Source organism: Podarcis filfolensis, assembly GCF_964270895.1.
Source record: "Podarcis filfolensis genome assembly, chromosome: 3".
NCBI classification, from domain to species: Eukaryota; Metazoa; Chordata; class Lepidosauria; order Squamata; family Lacertidae; genus Podarcis; species Podarcis filfolensis.
In genome coordinates, this window is record NC_139606.1 from 117,908,590 (window position 1) to 117,922,282 (window position 13,693).

At 47.0% G+C, this 13,693-nt stretch overlaps 1 protein-coding gene and 1 long non-coding RNA gene across 9 annotated transcripts in view; both read right to left on the reverse strand.

The window, feature by feature from the left end:
- The window catches only part of LOC310758799, a 155,413-nt gene that overhangs the window by 19,331 nt on the left and 122,389 nt on the right, over positions 1-13,693 (reverse strand). The window lies entirely within an intron of this gene.
- Positions 1-13,693, reverse strand: part of HMBOX1 (homeobox containing 1) — a 123,431-nt gene that overhangs the window by 4,409 nt on the left and 105,329 nt on the right. For 2 of the 8 annotated variants that reach the window (XM_083605371.1, XM_083605370.1), the window contains exons 7-10: positions 10,373-10,455; positions 10,158-10,253; positions 5,737-5,831; positions 5,384-5,485 (exon numbers count right to left, since the gene is read on the reverse strand). In XM_083605371.1, coding sequence (XP_083461497.1) covers positions 5,384-5,485; positions 5,737-5,831; positions 10,158-10,253; positions 10,373-10,455 — 376 coding nt within the window. Of the gene's footprint in view, positions 1-3,826; positions 5,486-5,736; positions 5,832-10,157; positions 10,254-10,372; positions 10,456-13,693 lie in introns of those variants that run through there. The other 6 variants (XM_083605373.1, XM_083605372.1, XM_083605377.1 and 3 more) reach the window with 6 other exon arrangements.

A 13,693-nucleotide genomic window follows, 5' to 3' on the forward strand; every position in this document is an offset into this window, starting at 1 on the left:
ATGAATAAAATACATGCTTATGTGTTTGTCTCTCCCCCCCCCCCCTCTGCGGGAATGTTTTGCCTTCTCTTTCAGTGTCCCAAGGATGGATGTTTTATCCATGTGTCGCTCACAGCTCAAGACACACATCTACATTGGCATCTGAGTACACTTGCAAATCAAAATAAAACATTACGCTTCAACCTGTTCTCAGGAAGAAAATGGGAGGGGGGCGGATAATACGGGAAGAAATGTATTTTGGGGGGATAGCAACATTGAGCAGCTCTGAAAAATTATTTCTGCAGCTTTGGGGCAAAATACAAGTCAAGGTGGCATTATGATTTGTAATGCTTATAACTGCATCAAGAGAGAAGGGGAGGATATTATTTCCTTATTTATTTGGATCATAAACCCATCCCAGCAGACAAGTTCAGTGGGAGGTAGGAAAGCAGGAGCTGTGTTTTTATTGTATATATTCAAGGTTCAAGTCCTCACTGAGGCCAGGAAGCTCCCTGTATGACTGACACAAGTCCTCAGCTCTCAGCCTAATTTAACTCGAATGCCTTGATGTGAGGGGGGGAGAAAATTTAAATAATGCTACATGCTGTGTGCTTAGTTCTTAGGACACAGCAAATAATAATACTAATAATAATAATAATAATAATAATAATAATAATAATAATTTTATTTATACCCCGCCCTTTCTGGTTCAAATACCGGGCTCAGGGCGGCTAACAACAAATTTAAAATAATTATACATTGGGGGGGGGGAAGGGTAGGACAAGACAAAATTTAAACCAATCCATGGGGAGTGCCAGTTTCTTTCCTCTATTGAAACTATCTCAGCAAGTCTCCCTGCTCTAAATGCTTCTGGCACTGCCTCTGCACTTTCTGATTCATGCCAGTTCTGTGTTTCTTTGTGTACATGGTGAAATGCCAATGGCTTAAACCACATAACTCAAGTACTGTTCTTGGGGGACAGAAGGCAGGTAGGTGTGGAGGACTCCCTGGTCCTGAATGGGGTAACTGTGGCCCTGAAATACCAGGTGTGCAGCCTGGGAGTCATTCTGGACTCACAGCTGCCCATGGAGGCACAGGTCAAATCTGTGTCCAGGGCAGCTGTTTATCAGCTCCATCTGGTACGCAGGATGAGACCCTATCTGCCAGCAGACTGTCTTGCCAGAGTGGTGCATGCTCTGGTTATCTCCCGCTTGGACTACTGCAATGCGCTCTACGTGGGGCTACCTTTGAAGGTGACCCGGAAACTGCAACTAATCCAGAATGCGGCAGCTAGACTGGTGACTGGGAGCGGCCGCCGAGACCACATAACACCGGTCTTGAAAGACCTACATTGGCTCCCAGTACGTTTCCGAGCACAATTCAAAGTGTTGGTGCTGACCTTGAAAGCCCTAAACAGTATACCTGAAGGAGCGTCACCACCCCCATCGTTCTGCCCGGACACTGAGGTCCAGCTCTGAGGGCCTTCTGATGGTTCCCTCCCTGCGAGAAGTGAGGTTACAGGGAACCAGGCAGAGGGCCTTCTCAGTAGTGGCGCCTGCCCTGTGGAACGCCCTCCCAACAGACGTCAAGGAAATAAAGAACTATCTGACTTTTAGAAGACATCTGAAGGCAGCCTTGCTTAGGAAAGTTTTAAATGTTTGATGTTTTATCAGTTTTTAAAATTTATTATTAATATTCTGTTGGAGGTTGTCCAGAGCGGCTGGGAAAACCCAGCCAGATGGGCAGGGTATAAATAATTAAATAATAATAATAATAATAATAATAATAATAATAATAATAATAATAATAATTATTATTATTATTATTATTTTGCCCAAGCTGCCCTCCAGCTGCTTTGCACTACAGTTCCCATCAGCCCCAGGCAGCACAACAGAAAGGATTCTGTGGCCAATGGGAGTGCAGCTAGGCTGGCTGGGGCTGATGGGAACTGTAGTCCAAATTGTGTAGTCTGGAGTGCCAGGCTAGGAAAGCTGATCTAAAGACAATCATATCCATGGCTTTATTTAAAAAACACAAAAATAACCTTAACAAAGAGGAGACGAAGCAGCTTCTGCTTTTTCTAAGGAAGTAATTTGCGGGGGGGGGGGGTTCACACCTGAGAAAGCAGTGAATGCACATAGGTGCTGGAACATGCACGTGATGTGAGATTAAAATGTTCCGGCCTTTAACGTCCCTGTAAATAAGCATGGCGAGATTCAATGCACTGTATTGGGTTCTTTTTATCTGCACAATGACATTCTTTTCAGCAAAAAAATACAGACGAAAAATTAAAATCGTCGCCTTCATATTTGTAAAGAGCCTCGGAGGAAACTTGAAGCACTACCTAGTTATTCTTTCATTTCTGTGTCATTCCTCTCTCCAAAACGGCAGCCCAGGGCAGCGCACAACTAAATCAGAACACCATTTAAAAAATGATCCACAACAACAATAAGAAAACTAAAAACACAGCTGGAAAATAGGACATGCATGGGATCATTTTGCTACCTTTTGATTGCCCTTCATACAAGATTCCCAGATGAGTTGGGGCGTGGAAAATCTGAACAGAATGTCGAATATAACACACCCAAGAAAGCATTTTTAAACTGCAGAGAAAGCTTCTCTTTTCAAGGAAAAAGGTACAAAAGTTCAGATTATCACCTCCCTCAGCGAAGAAAGAATTTAGAAGAAAAACTATTCCCCCAGTCCAGCTGTATATTCTTTTGCGTTACTTCTTAAAACTTTTGAGTAACTTTTTCAACTAAAAGTTACCACGGCGAAATATGGCGCCTTCATTATATGCCTTTAGGCGCCAGTCAAAAATGTTCGTGTGCAGCCAGGTTAACATCCTATTCCGCTTTTAAATGTTTTTAGGGCGAGGGGAGGTATTTGTTCTTGTTTTTGCTTTGTTCTTGTTTTTATTATGCATTTTGTGTTTTTCCACCTTGTATTTTTATGTTGTGAACCGCCCTGAGATCTATGGGTGAATGGAGGTATAGAAATTTAATATCATCATCATCATCCAAGGCTTGAGAGCCTCCATCTTGGTGCCTCTGGTGGGTTTCTACTAAAAAAGGCGCCCGGAAGCCTTAAGTTAAAGGACCCCCATAGCAGAAAGCTTTCACTGCCAGGGTAGCTCAGTTGGTTCCAGCATGGTGCTGATAATGTCAAGGTTGCAGGTTTGATCCCTGTCTGGGACAGCTGCAAATTCCTGCCTTGCAGGGCGTCAGGAAGGTGATCCTCAAGATCCCTTTCCAACCCTACAATTGGTGGTCAGTTTATACAGCGGTGGGAAGGGGCCTACTGGGCAACCTGGAAATATGGCAAAGCCCTGGGCAGCTTGCGGTAAGCTCAGCGAGGAATTATCAACTTAAATACATGTGCAGCAAAGCAATCTAGTGGCCTCTTCGCCAATGCTGACCCCAGTTCCAAAGGCTCACAGTCACAGACTGAAGGCCCGGGGTCACTGAATCATGCAGTTAGTTTTACAGACCACCTAATCCCAGAGCTAAGGGACGCGGGTGACGCTGTGGGTTCAACCACAGAGCCTAGGACTTGCCGATCAGAAGGTCGGCGGTTCGAATCCCCGCGACGGGGTGAGCTCCCGTTGCTCGGTCCCTGCTCCTGCCAACCTAGCAGTTCAAAGTGCAAGTAGATAAATAGGTACCGCTCCGGCAGGAAGGTAAACAGCGTTTCCATGCACTGCTCTGGTTCGCCAGAAGCGGCTCAGTCATGCTGGCCACATGACCCGGAAGCTGTACGCCGGCTCCCTCGGCCAATAAAGCAAGATGAGCGCCCAACCCCAGAGTCGGCCACGACTGGACCTAATGGTCAGGGGTCCCTTTAATCCCACAGCTGGAGAAAAGCCTTGCATAATAGTGGAGCCCGTGAAAAGCTCCGCCAGGACAGACTCCCGAGTAAGAGGGAACTGGCAATGCTCTTTATTTGCCCAGTGAGAGAAGTGGGGAATTGCGGGAGCCACGTACGCTGAGAATTCTGAAGTCTTTCTTCAGCACAGGGCAGAGGAAGATGGAAGGGGCTGCAATCGTGCATGGGGGCGAAGGAGCAGCTGATTCCTGGCCCCTCTACGCTTTCGGGAAGGTGTGCGGAGAAGGGCGACCGAGACCGACCAAGGGTGAGGACACCAAGCCTGATGCGGAGTGGCGGAAGGCATTGGGGATATTAAACCCGGAGGAGAGTGAGAGGAGAAATGGTGGGCATCTTCAAAGATCCGAAGGCCCATGGAAGAGGGAACAAGCTGGTTTCCCCCTGCTCCGGAGGGGAGGACTCGAACCAATGGCTTCAAGAAAGGAGATTCCGACAAAACTTTAGGAAGAACTTTCTGTCGGTAACAGCCGTTTGACAGTGCAATGGTCTCCCTCGGGAGACTGTGGACTCTCCATCCTTGGAGGTTTTTAAGCAGAGGTTGGTTGGCCAACTGTCAGGGATGCTTTGGTTGAGATTCCTGCATTTTAAGGGGGTTGGACTAGATGGCCCTTGGGGTCCCTTCCACCTCTACAATTCTATGATTCTTTAGCCATGGACTGAATAGCCTTTGGTCACCCCACAGAACATCGTGAGCAGGTGGACTGAAAGGGGTTCCCTTATTGCGCATCGAGCTTCCATACTACTAAGTCGCGATCAATGCATTCATTCCTGGGGGAGAGGAGCATGCATGTATCTCTTTGCATTCCTTGCGCTGGGAGGGGAAATAGGGGAGGGAGAAACAACTTTGTATATTTTTGTGCTATAAGCAGGGCTGTGTGTTCCACACCAAATGTGCCGTTCAAAAGCCTAGGCGCTCAGAAACGCACCTTGAGAATTACGCAAATACATGTGCCTTGACGTGGATTGCGTCCTGACGGATTTTGTTCCCAGGTTTTGCGCCGTCAGAGGAATTTGTAATTCGTTGGCAAGGAGCAGGGGGAGGCGGAGGAGAGGCCAGGGCTATGCAGCCAATGGAATTAGAGGGCAGGGGGATGGCTGCCTGGCGATGGGAAACAAGAGAGTGGCCGTCACTCTGTCAAATCAAACGGGTGGGGCCCGTCCTTCCCTCCATGGGCTGTTCGGAGAAAAAACAACAGCCCAAAACGCGACCATGCGCACAACCCTCTGGTTTCTGAAACTTTACTGAATGCTGTTTCCAGGCTTCTCCCTCCCACTGACTAGAACGACAAGCGCTGGAAATATTTGTTCCCTTTCTTCCTCTTTGTTTTTTTAAATAAATAAAAATATCACAGTAACACAAGCATGGATTTTCGTAGGATACACACAGCTCTGGTTACAAGGGCACACGGGAGCAAACAAGACCACAGGGTTACGATGCGTGGCGGTGCAGAATTTGGGAGTCTCAAATCATGCCCTTGTATTTATTTATTATTTTTTTGCAAACGGAGCGTTAACTTGCTTGTTTTGAGCAGATCCTCCTGTCTTCTTCTAACTTCTCTGCTTCTCTGCCTCCCTCTGAACATCGGCCCTCCTCCTCCCCATTGCGCACTTGCCAAGTGTCCTGTTGTGTGACAATAAATCCATGTGGGTGAAGGCTGGTCCGGCGAGAGGGCTTTCCCCGCCTTTCCCCCGTTGCGCGACAGAGCACAAAAAAGCTGGGAGGGTTAATCGGGAAGCGGAGGAGGGAGGCCAGGACCACCCCCCCCGCCGCCACCTTCCCACCCACCCACCCCAAATGAGGATCAGCAGCCACCGGTGGGAGAGACGTGCTGCCCGGGGTTGGGGGCCACCTGGCTCGCCTCGGATACTTACCTGCTCCGAATAGTCATTCCCGTCTATGTCATCACTGTTGGAGTGGCCTCCGGGACTTTGAACATCTATGCCATGACTCTCCAGGATTGCTGCTTCTTCGAAAAAAGCAAATGGATCCCTAAATTATCTGCTGCAAGGGTTACCGGCAAGGATGAAGATGAAGAATGGGGACCCCCCTACACACACATACACAAACGGGGCACGTTGTTTCTTGTAAGAACCACAAATAAGACAACCAGAGCTGTGTGTACCCCACGCTAAAAAAATAAATAAATAAATAAGGAGTTAAAAGTTCCTGCAACCGAGACGACCCAGATTCGGCAAAACAAGAAACTGGGCAAGCTTGCCTGGTTTGCAGGTGTGTCATGCTCATCTGCGTAGTGTTTTATTCTGCATTTTTAAATTTTATTTTGCTATTGCGCAAAATTACTACTGGTAATCTTATCCAGCCACTTCTCCGACTCCTGAGATTTCGGCAGGCGCTATCTTTTCAGTCATAAGGGCTAGCGACTCGCCTCTCAAACGAGATCAGCAGTTCTCAGGAAGCCAAATAATGCGTCCAGTTTCACACTTTTTTCCTACATGGTTGTGGAATTGCAATGCACACACACACACAAAATCCCTACCTAACAGGCTTCAAACCTAAAAGGCCCTTTAGTCAAGAAGGGTGGAAAACTAGACTTGATTGGTAAAAAGCAACATTCCCTCCCTCACTCCCTCTCTTTCCTTATGCTTGCAAATGTTCCCGGATTTATTTATTACTACTGTGGCTTGATGGTTCTTACAACACAGGCACACCATGGAAGGGCCCCATTTTCATCTTCATTTCAATACAGTCATACCTCGGCTTGAAGTAGCTTCGGGTTGAGCATTTTCGGGTTGCGCTCCGCGGCGATCTGGAAGTAACGGAGTGCGTTACTTCCGGGTTTCACCGCTCGCGCAGGTGCAGACGCTCAAAATGACGTCACGCGCATGCATGGAAGTGGCGAATCGCGACCCGCGCACACGCAGGTTGCGTTTGCTTCAGGATGCGAACGGGGCTCCGGAACGGATCCCATTTGCATCCAGAGGTACCACTGTACGGCGCAAGCCCCTCTTAACGCGTGTTGTTCGGCTGTTCAGGAAGGGCGGGCTGATGTGGTTGAAGAACACCAATTTTCCCAAAAACGCAGAAGCAGTTCTGAGCTAGGGTCTTTGCTCAGATAATGGGCACCTTGCCATCTTAACAAAACAAAACAAAACCAAACCTAAGAAGGCCCAAACACTTCTGCCTTTCCTAACAGAGGTGGCTCTCCAACTCTAGGCGTCCCCTTCATTGCAGAAAAGGAAGATTTCCATGTCATGTTCTATTTCCTTCCTTCCTTAGGGGAAAGCTTGTATAGCCCAGTGGCAGAACATCTGGTTTGCATGCAGGTGGTCCCAAATTTAATCCCCAAAGACATCCCCAGGTGGGGATTAGAAAATTCTTGACATCATTACTGAGCTAGATGAACTCAATGGTCTTATAAGGCAGCTCCTTCATTTCCTCCCTCCCTCCCTCCTCCGCCATGAAGAGGATCAAAAGTCCAGAGAGATTTCTACATCTTGGGGGGGGGGGGGGCTTACTGAGATCATGCACTGCAGGGGGTTGGATGCTGCAGCAGCACCGAGGGCCGGGGTTGGACTGGATGTCCTCTGGGGTTCCCTCAAACCCTTTATGACCAAGCCAAGGCACCAGGATATATTCACCGAGGAAAAGCTTGCGTTACAGAAGGGAAACTTTGCATGGCAAGGACTATTCTATGGAATTCATTCATTCTGGAGCAATCTCAAGCAAATGCAAACTGATTTCTGGAATTAGCTGCACAAACACAGTTGGTACAGCCCTTGTTCACTGGCTTACCGTGAACGAATGGACCAATGAGAATGAGCGAAATGTGAATGAGCTCTCCAGAGTGAAGGTTGCGGCTGCTTCATGCCTCTTCCCTGAGCACTTTGCTTCTGTGCCACATGAAACCATGGTTTGGAGAAGAGCTAAACTATGAACACGGGTCTGGGCAGCACATTAAGGCAAACCTGAGCACGGCGAAGTGCGTCAGCAAAACCACCTGCACATCTGTTCTGTCACGCTAAGCCACGGTTTCGCTTAGAGTTACTGAGCCAGTGTGCATTTTATATGAACGGCCGTTGTGCTTAAGAGCTTCTCTTTTGAGCACGTCGTTTTAAAAACGGATGGTGCGAGATAAAATTCTGGTGGCAGTGAAGGGTGCGTAAAATACCCAGAATGCCAACTGAATGGTGTGGAGGGGCATTTAAAGGCATTTATCTTGTTCCTGCAGAGGGATTAAGTGGAGCAATATCGCAATATCACAGCCAAAAATGGCCGCAGGCTCCAAAACAGCCTACCTGCAGGGACCGTTTTCCCACAGTCACCTGCCTGATCCTTGGGAAGACTAGAAAGCCCTTCACCGCTTAGGTCCAAGCTACCTGGAGGGCTGTATTCCCTCATACGAACCTTCCTGGGCTCTGAAATCATTATGGGATTCCCTTCTCTCTTCTCTCAGTCCCGCCACCAACTCTGGCTTGCTTGTTATGGATGAGGGAGAGGGCCTTATCGGTGCTCCCAGGGAACTTTGGAACTCCCTGCCTAGAGAAGTTAGACTTCCTCCTTCCAGTGGCAGGTGAAGACCTTCCGATCCCGACAGGCTTTTGAAAACTAGCTGCCTTTAATGAAAAAGGGGCTGTTTTTATTGTAATTATCTGTAATTATTCGTTTGCTTTTCAATATTTATATTTTTACGAAAAGGGAGGGAGTAGTGTGAAAGAAAAGCAAAAAGCGAAATGTTGAAACAATAGAGTGTATGGATATATAACTAATACAATTGTTCCAATAAAATTATTCACATTATACCTTTCACAAATGGATTCCAAATATCATTATATTTATCCATATGCAACCTGCGCCTACTCTGTATGTTTTAATATATATTTATATGTAGTTTATATAGAGAGTTTATATAAAGATAATATACTATATATATTTATATAGTTTATATACAGTTTATATGGTTTTAATTCTATCAACCTTTAATTGTTTTTTTTAATGATTTTCCCCATACGTTTTTAACGGTTCTTATTTTATCTGTAAGCTACATTGAGTCCCTGTCAGGGGGAAAAGGGGGAAATAAACAAATATTTGGACTCAGAGGCCTGCCAGGCATCGCGAGTGAACCAACAGCTCACTGTTTCACATACCTAAGTTCAAGTTCAAGGTATAATTATATATCAGTACCTAAAGCCATTAGAAAATGGGATCCGCTTACCTATGAGATCACCTTCCCCCACATGTAGCCACTTGACCACATAAAATTGGTGGAACTGGCATTGCTATAAGGTGCCACAAAAATGCCTGTTCTGCATTTGTCAAGGACTTGATTGTTTAGTGTGGCAGCGCCTACACTTCGGAACTACCTGCCACTTGAGATCAGGCCGGCAAGGCCTTCGCTGAGCTCTTTTCAGCCCCTGCTAAAAACTTTCTTGTTTAGACAACCCTGTCCAGGTATCTAGAACGCTGGTGTGAGTTCTAAGTTGCTTTTAAGTCTGCTGTTATTAGATGAACTCTTTGAAAGTTGTCAATTACTGCTGTTCATTTTTGTTATTGTTTTCTTGTTTTGCCTTTTTTGCAAACCGCTTTGAGGGCTTTAAAAAAATAATAATAATCCACAGTTGTATAATTTTTAATGAACTTAATAATAATAAATACCTAACACTCCCTCACTCCTCCGGGTTGCAGGTGAAGGAATCTCGCCTGCCACTACGGATGTTTTCAAAGGAGGAAGAGCAAGGTGAAGTTTTCCTGGAGCACATAATTTGAAAGCTCTCAAGCCTTTAGGTCTCCAAACACCAACCACTTTGGAGACACCTGAGCTTCAGCTTATACAACATCTCCATGGGGCAGGGGAAGTGGGGCAAACAATCTGTTTTGACCAAGCCCCCTAGATTCCACGTTCAAAATCTCCTCATGACCCTTCCACGCTCTCCCTAAAGGAAGCCAAATCAAATCCCATCTTTAAACAGCCCAGACACTGAGGTCCAGCGCTGAGGGCGTTCTGGCGGTTCCCTCACTGCGAGAAGCCAAGTTACACGGATCCAGGTGCAGGGCCTTCTCAGTGGTGGCGCCCGCCCTGTGGAACGCCCTCCCACCAGATGTCAAAGAGAAAAACAACTACCAAACTTTTAGAAGACATCTGAAGGCAGCCCTGTTTAGGGACGTTTTTAATGTTGGATGCATTACGGTATTTTAATATTTTGTTGGAAGCCGCCCACAGTGACTGGGAAGCCCAGCCAGATGGGTGGGGTATAAATAATAAATTATTATTATTATTATTATTATTATTATTATTACTCGTGGGCAGCTGCTTAAGGCGCTTGTGATACATTACCAATGTTAGCTCTCCTCTTGATTTCCTTCCTTCGGTTGGCGAACCAGTTGTACACTTTGAGAGAAGTGACTCGCTCCAAGTCGGACAGTTTCTTCCCTGGATTAAAAAACACACAACCCCCCAAAACAAGCTGCATCAACGTATATTTCGCACGGGGTACCGAGGATTTGGGGGGGGTTAACCACACGCAGACACACAAACCCCTATTTCCCTACCTGGTTTCTGAATCACCGCATTACAGGCATTTGCGATTTCTTCCCTCTTGGCCTCATCCGGATACTGATTCTCATTGAAGTAGCTGCGGGAAAAAGGAAAGGGCCGTTTGCTTTAGGACGGCCACAACCCCTTCTCCCCCAACCCTCAAAACAAAACACAGGCTTCTGAGAAACTTTTGTTGTGGGGGAAAGAAATCGCCACCTTGAGCTTGCCAGATATCGATTCACTCCTGAAGCTATCCCTGCTAATGCGACTTTCTCTGTCCTTTCTCTCTCCCCCGCCTAATAATTTTTATTAATTTTTTCCAAATATCTTAAACACAATATAGCTTAACAATATTATTCTCCTTTCAATCTGTATCTTATCTGAATTAACTTCCCTCCACCCCTCTTCTGGCTTCTCTACATTGCTCTTACTTAAGCGTGTATATTACTACATATACATTCTATCAATGTCTATAATTCCATAATTTTTTTTTGTATTATACTTTGGACATATATTCCTTATTATATTACAGCATTACATCTTGTGGTCTAACCAAATGTTTACAATAAACGTTATGAGTTTTATTTCAGTCCTGTGTCTTTATTTATGTACAGTTTTCTCTAAGTATATTTGGAGCATTCTTTTTGGAATTTTTCATCGTCCTGCTGTCAGATTCTTCCAGTTAGCCTTGCTATTTCTGCATACTCCAATACTTTCTGTTGCCGTTCTTATCTAAGCCCACGTGAAGCTCTTCTCCACAAACTTGACCTTTCACTTCCCTCACAGAAACTGTACTGTTTCTCAGCATTCTATTGGTGGCACCAAAATATCCCACCTACCAAGACATCCCACCGATTCCATGAACTGCAGGAAGGGAGGGAGGGAAACTCAGGCCACAGGTGGGTAACAGGTAAAGTAAAGGTAAAGGGACCCCTGACCATTAGGTCCAGTCGTGGCCGACTCTGGGGTTGTGGCGCTCATCTCGCTTTACTGGCCGAGGGAGCCGGCGTACAGCTTCCGGGTCATGCGGCCAGCATGACTAAGCCGCTTCTGGCAAACCAGAGCAGCGCACGGAAACACCATTTACCTTCCCGCCAGAGCGGTACCTAGCAACCCACAGTGCCACCCGCATCCCTGGGTAGCAGGTAAGAGTCCCCAAATTCCAATCCTTTTTTCCATGGCTGTTGCTGTTGTTGTTTAGTTGTTTAGTCGTGTCCGACTCTTCGTGACCCCCTGGACCAGAGCACGCCAGGCACTCCTGTCTTCCACTGCCTCCTGCAGTTTGGTCAAACTCATGCTGGTAGCTTCGAGAACACTGTGCCACCATCTCGTCCTCTGTCGTCCCCTTCTCCTTGTGCCCTCCATCTTTCCCAACATCAGGGTCTTTTCCAGGGAGTCTTCTCTTCTCATGAAGTGGCCAAAGTCTTGGAGCCTCAGCTTCACGATCTGTCCTACCAGTGAGCACTCAGGGATGATTTCCTTAAGAATGGATAGGTTTGATCTTCTTGCAGTCCATGGGACTCTCAAGAGTCTCCTCCAGCACCATAATTCAAAAGCATCAATTCTTCGGCGATCAGCCTTCTTTATGGTCCAGCTCTCGCTTCCATACATCACTACTGGGAAAACCATAGCTTTGACTATATGGCCGCTAGGAAGCACTAAGTTTGGAGCAGAGGCAAGGAGGCGTGTAGGAAACGAAGGAGGGAGCAACTGATCACAAAGGCTCAGGGATAAGCCTTTTTCCCAGACGCAATTGTGTTTTCTAGACAATAGGCGCCCATCAGCATGCCAGTGGCTGATCAGGGAGGTAATCAAATGATCTCTTTTGTACAGGAAGACAGTAAAGGATTAAAAGGGAAAGGGGGCAGTATCTATAGGCAGATGCAGGGAAAGGCAGAAAAATCATTGAGGTTTCATTTCCACAATGCCCAGGAATATTGCCACCTCTGAGAAATCTGCGCCACCAGGGATAACGCAGGATCCTATAGGACGCGCTTTTTCCCCTCCACAAATGAAGGGGAAATGTGTGTGCGTCCTATGGGGTGAATGCAGGCTCCTTGGCTTCAGCGATAGCAACGCGAAGCCTCCAAAGCTTGCGCTCCGGAGGCTTCGCGTTGCTTTCGCTGAAGCCAGGAGAGTCTGCTCTTTGAGGCTGGCGGTGGGGGAAAGCAGCGCTTCCCCCCACCGCCAGCCCCACAAGCTGGGTCGAAAAGCCCGAAGGAGCCGTGCAGCCTTTAAAGGGCGTGCCGCTCTTGGGGGCTTTTCCCCAAGGAGGGAGAAGGGACTGACTGGCCGAGTCAGTCCCTTCTTCCTTCTGTGGGCTTTTGTGGGAGGGGGGGGATAATATTTTCCCCCTTGATTTCCCCCCTGAAAACTAGGCACGCCCTATGGGCCGGTGCGCCCTATAGGGCGATAAATACGGTAAATGCATTTCAGGCCCCGTGGAACCTGTATGTTTCTATTTCGAATGGCTCGACCAAAATTAATAAATGTGAGGTTCAAACCAGTCATGTTCCTAGTCCTCAAGGATGTGGATGGACTCTCAGTCACAGGCTGGCGGTGCCGTCTAGTATCTCTATAGGCCCTTATTTTCTGCAGCGCCATTTTTCTGAGCACCACAACCACCATTCGCTCCTGCTTATCTAATGCCAGCAGCCTGTGATGAAGACTGCTCCATTTCAGGGGTATTTGCCTGACAGCCATGTGCTTTTCCCAGGATACTCCATTCCATGCCCACTCATCCATTCCATGCCTACTTAGCAAACTTAGCCCATGGGCCTCCTTCGCAGCTTGAGAATCAGAGGTGGGTCTCAGGTCTGGAGACACCCCGGTCTAAGCCACGGCTGGGCTTAATATGACGCCTTAACGAGGCCAGTGTCTCCCAGCCTAGTCTACCTTGCAGGGTTCTTCTGGGGACAAAAGGGGGAGAGGACAAGAACTTCAGAGGCCACCTCGAGCTCCTCAAGGAGAAAGATGGGCTAGAAATAGGAAAACGAAATAATAAGAAACCTTTCAGACCACAGCTGTCATTAGCCCCAGCCTGACAGCCGTTGTACTCCAAAACGTTTTGAGAGTGCCAGTTTTTTCTAGGTGATCCAATATGGAAGAGATTTGGGGCAGGAGAGAGAGAGAGAGACAACCCACTTCTGTAAGGATTACTGAGAAACAGATGCGAATCGCTTTGCAGCAATATTAATACAACACTTTCATTTCGCATTTCCCTAATGTTACTCTTGTGAACCGCCTTGCAATCTTTTGATGAAGGGAGGCATATAGATCTAATAAATTAAAATACATTAAAATAAACTCTCGCCCATAGCTTCTGGGGTGGAGCA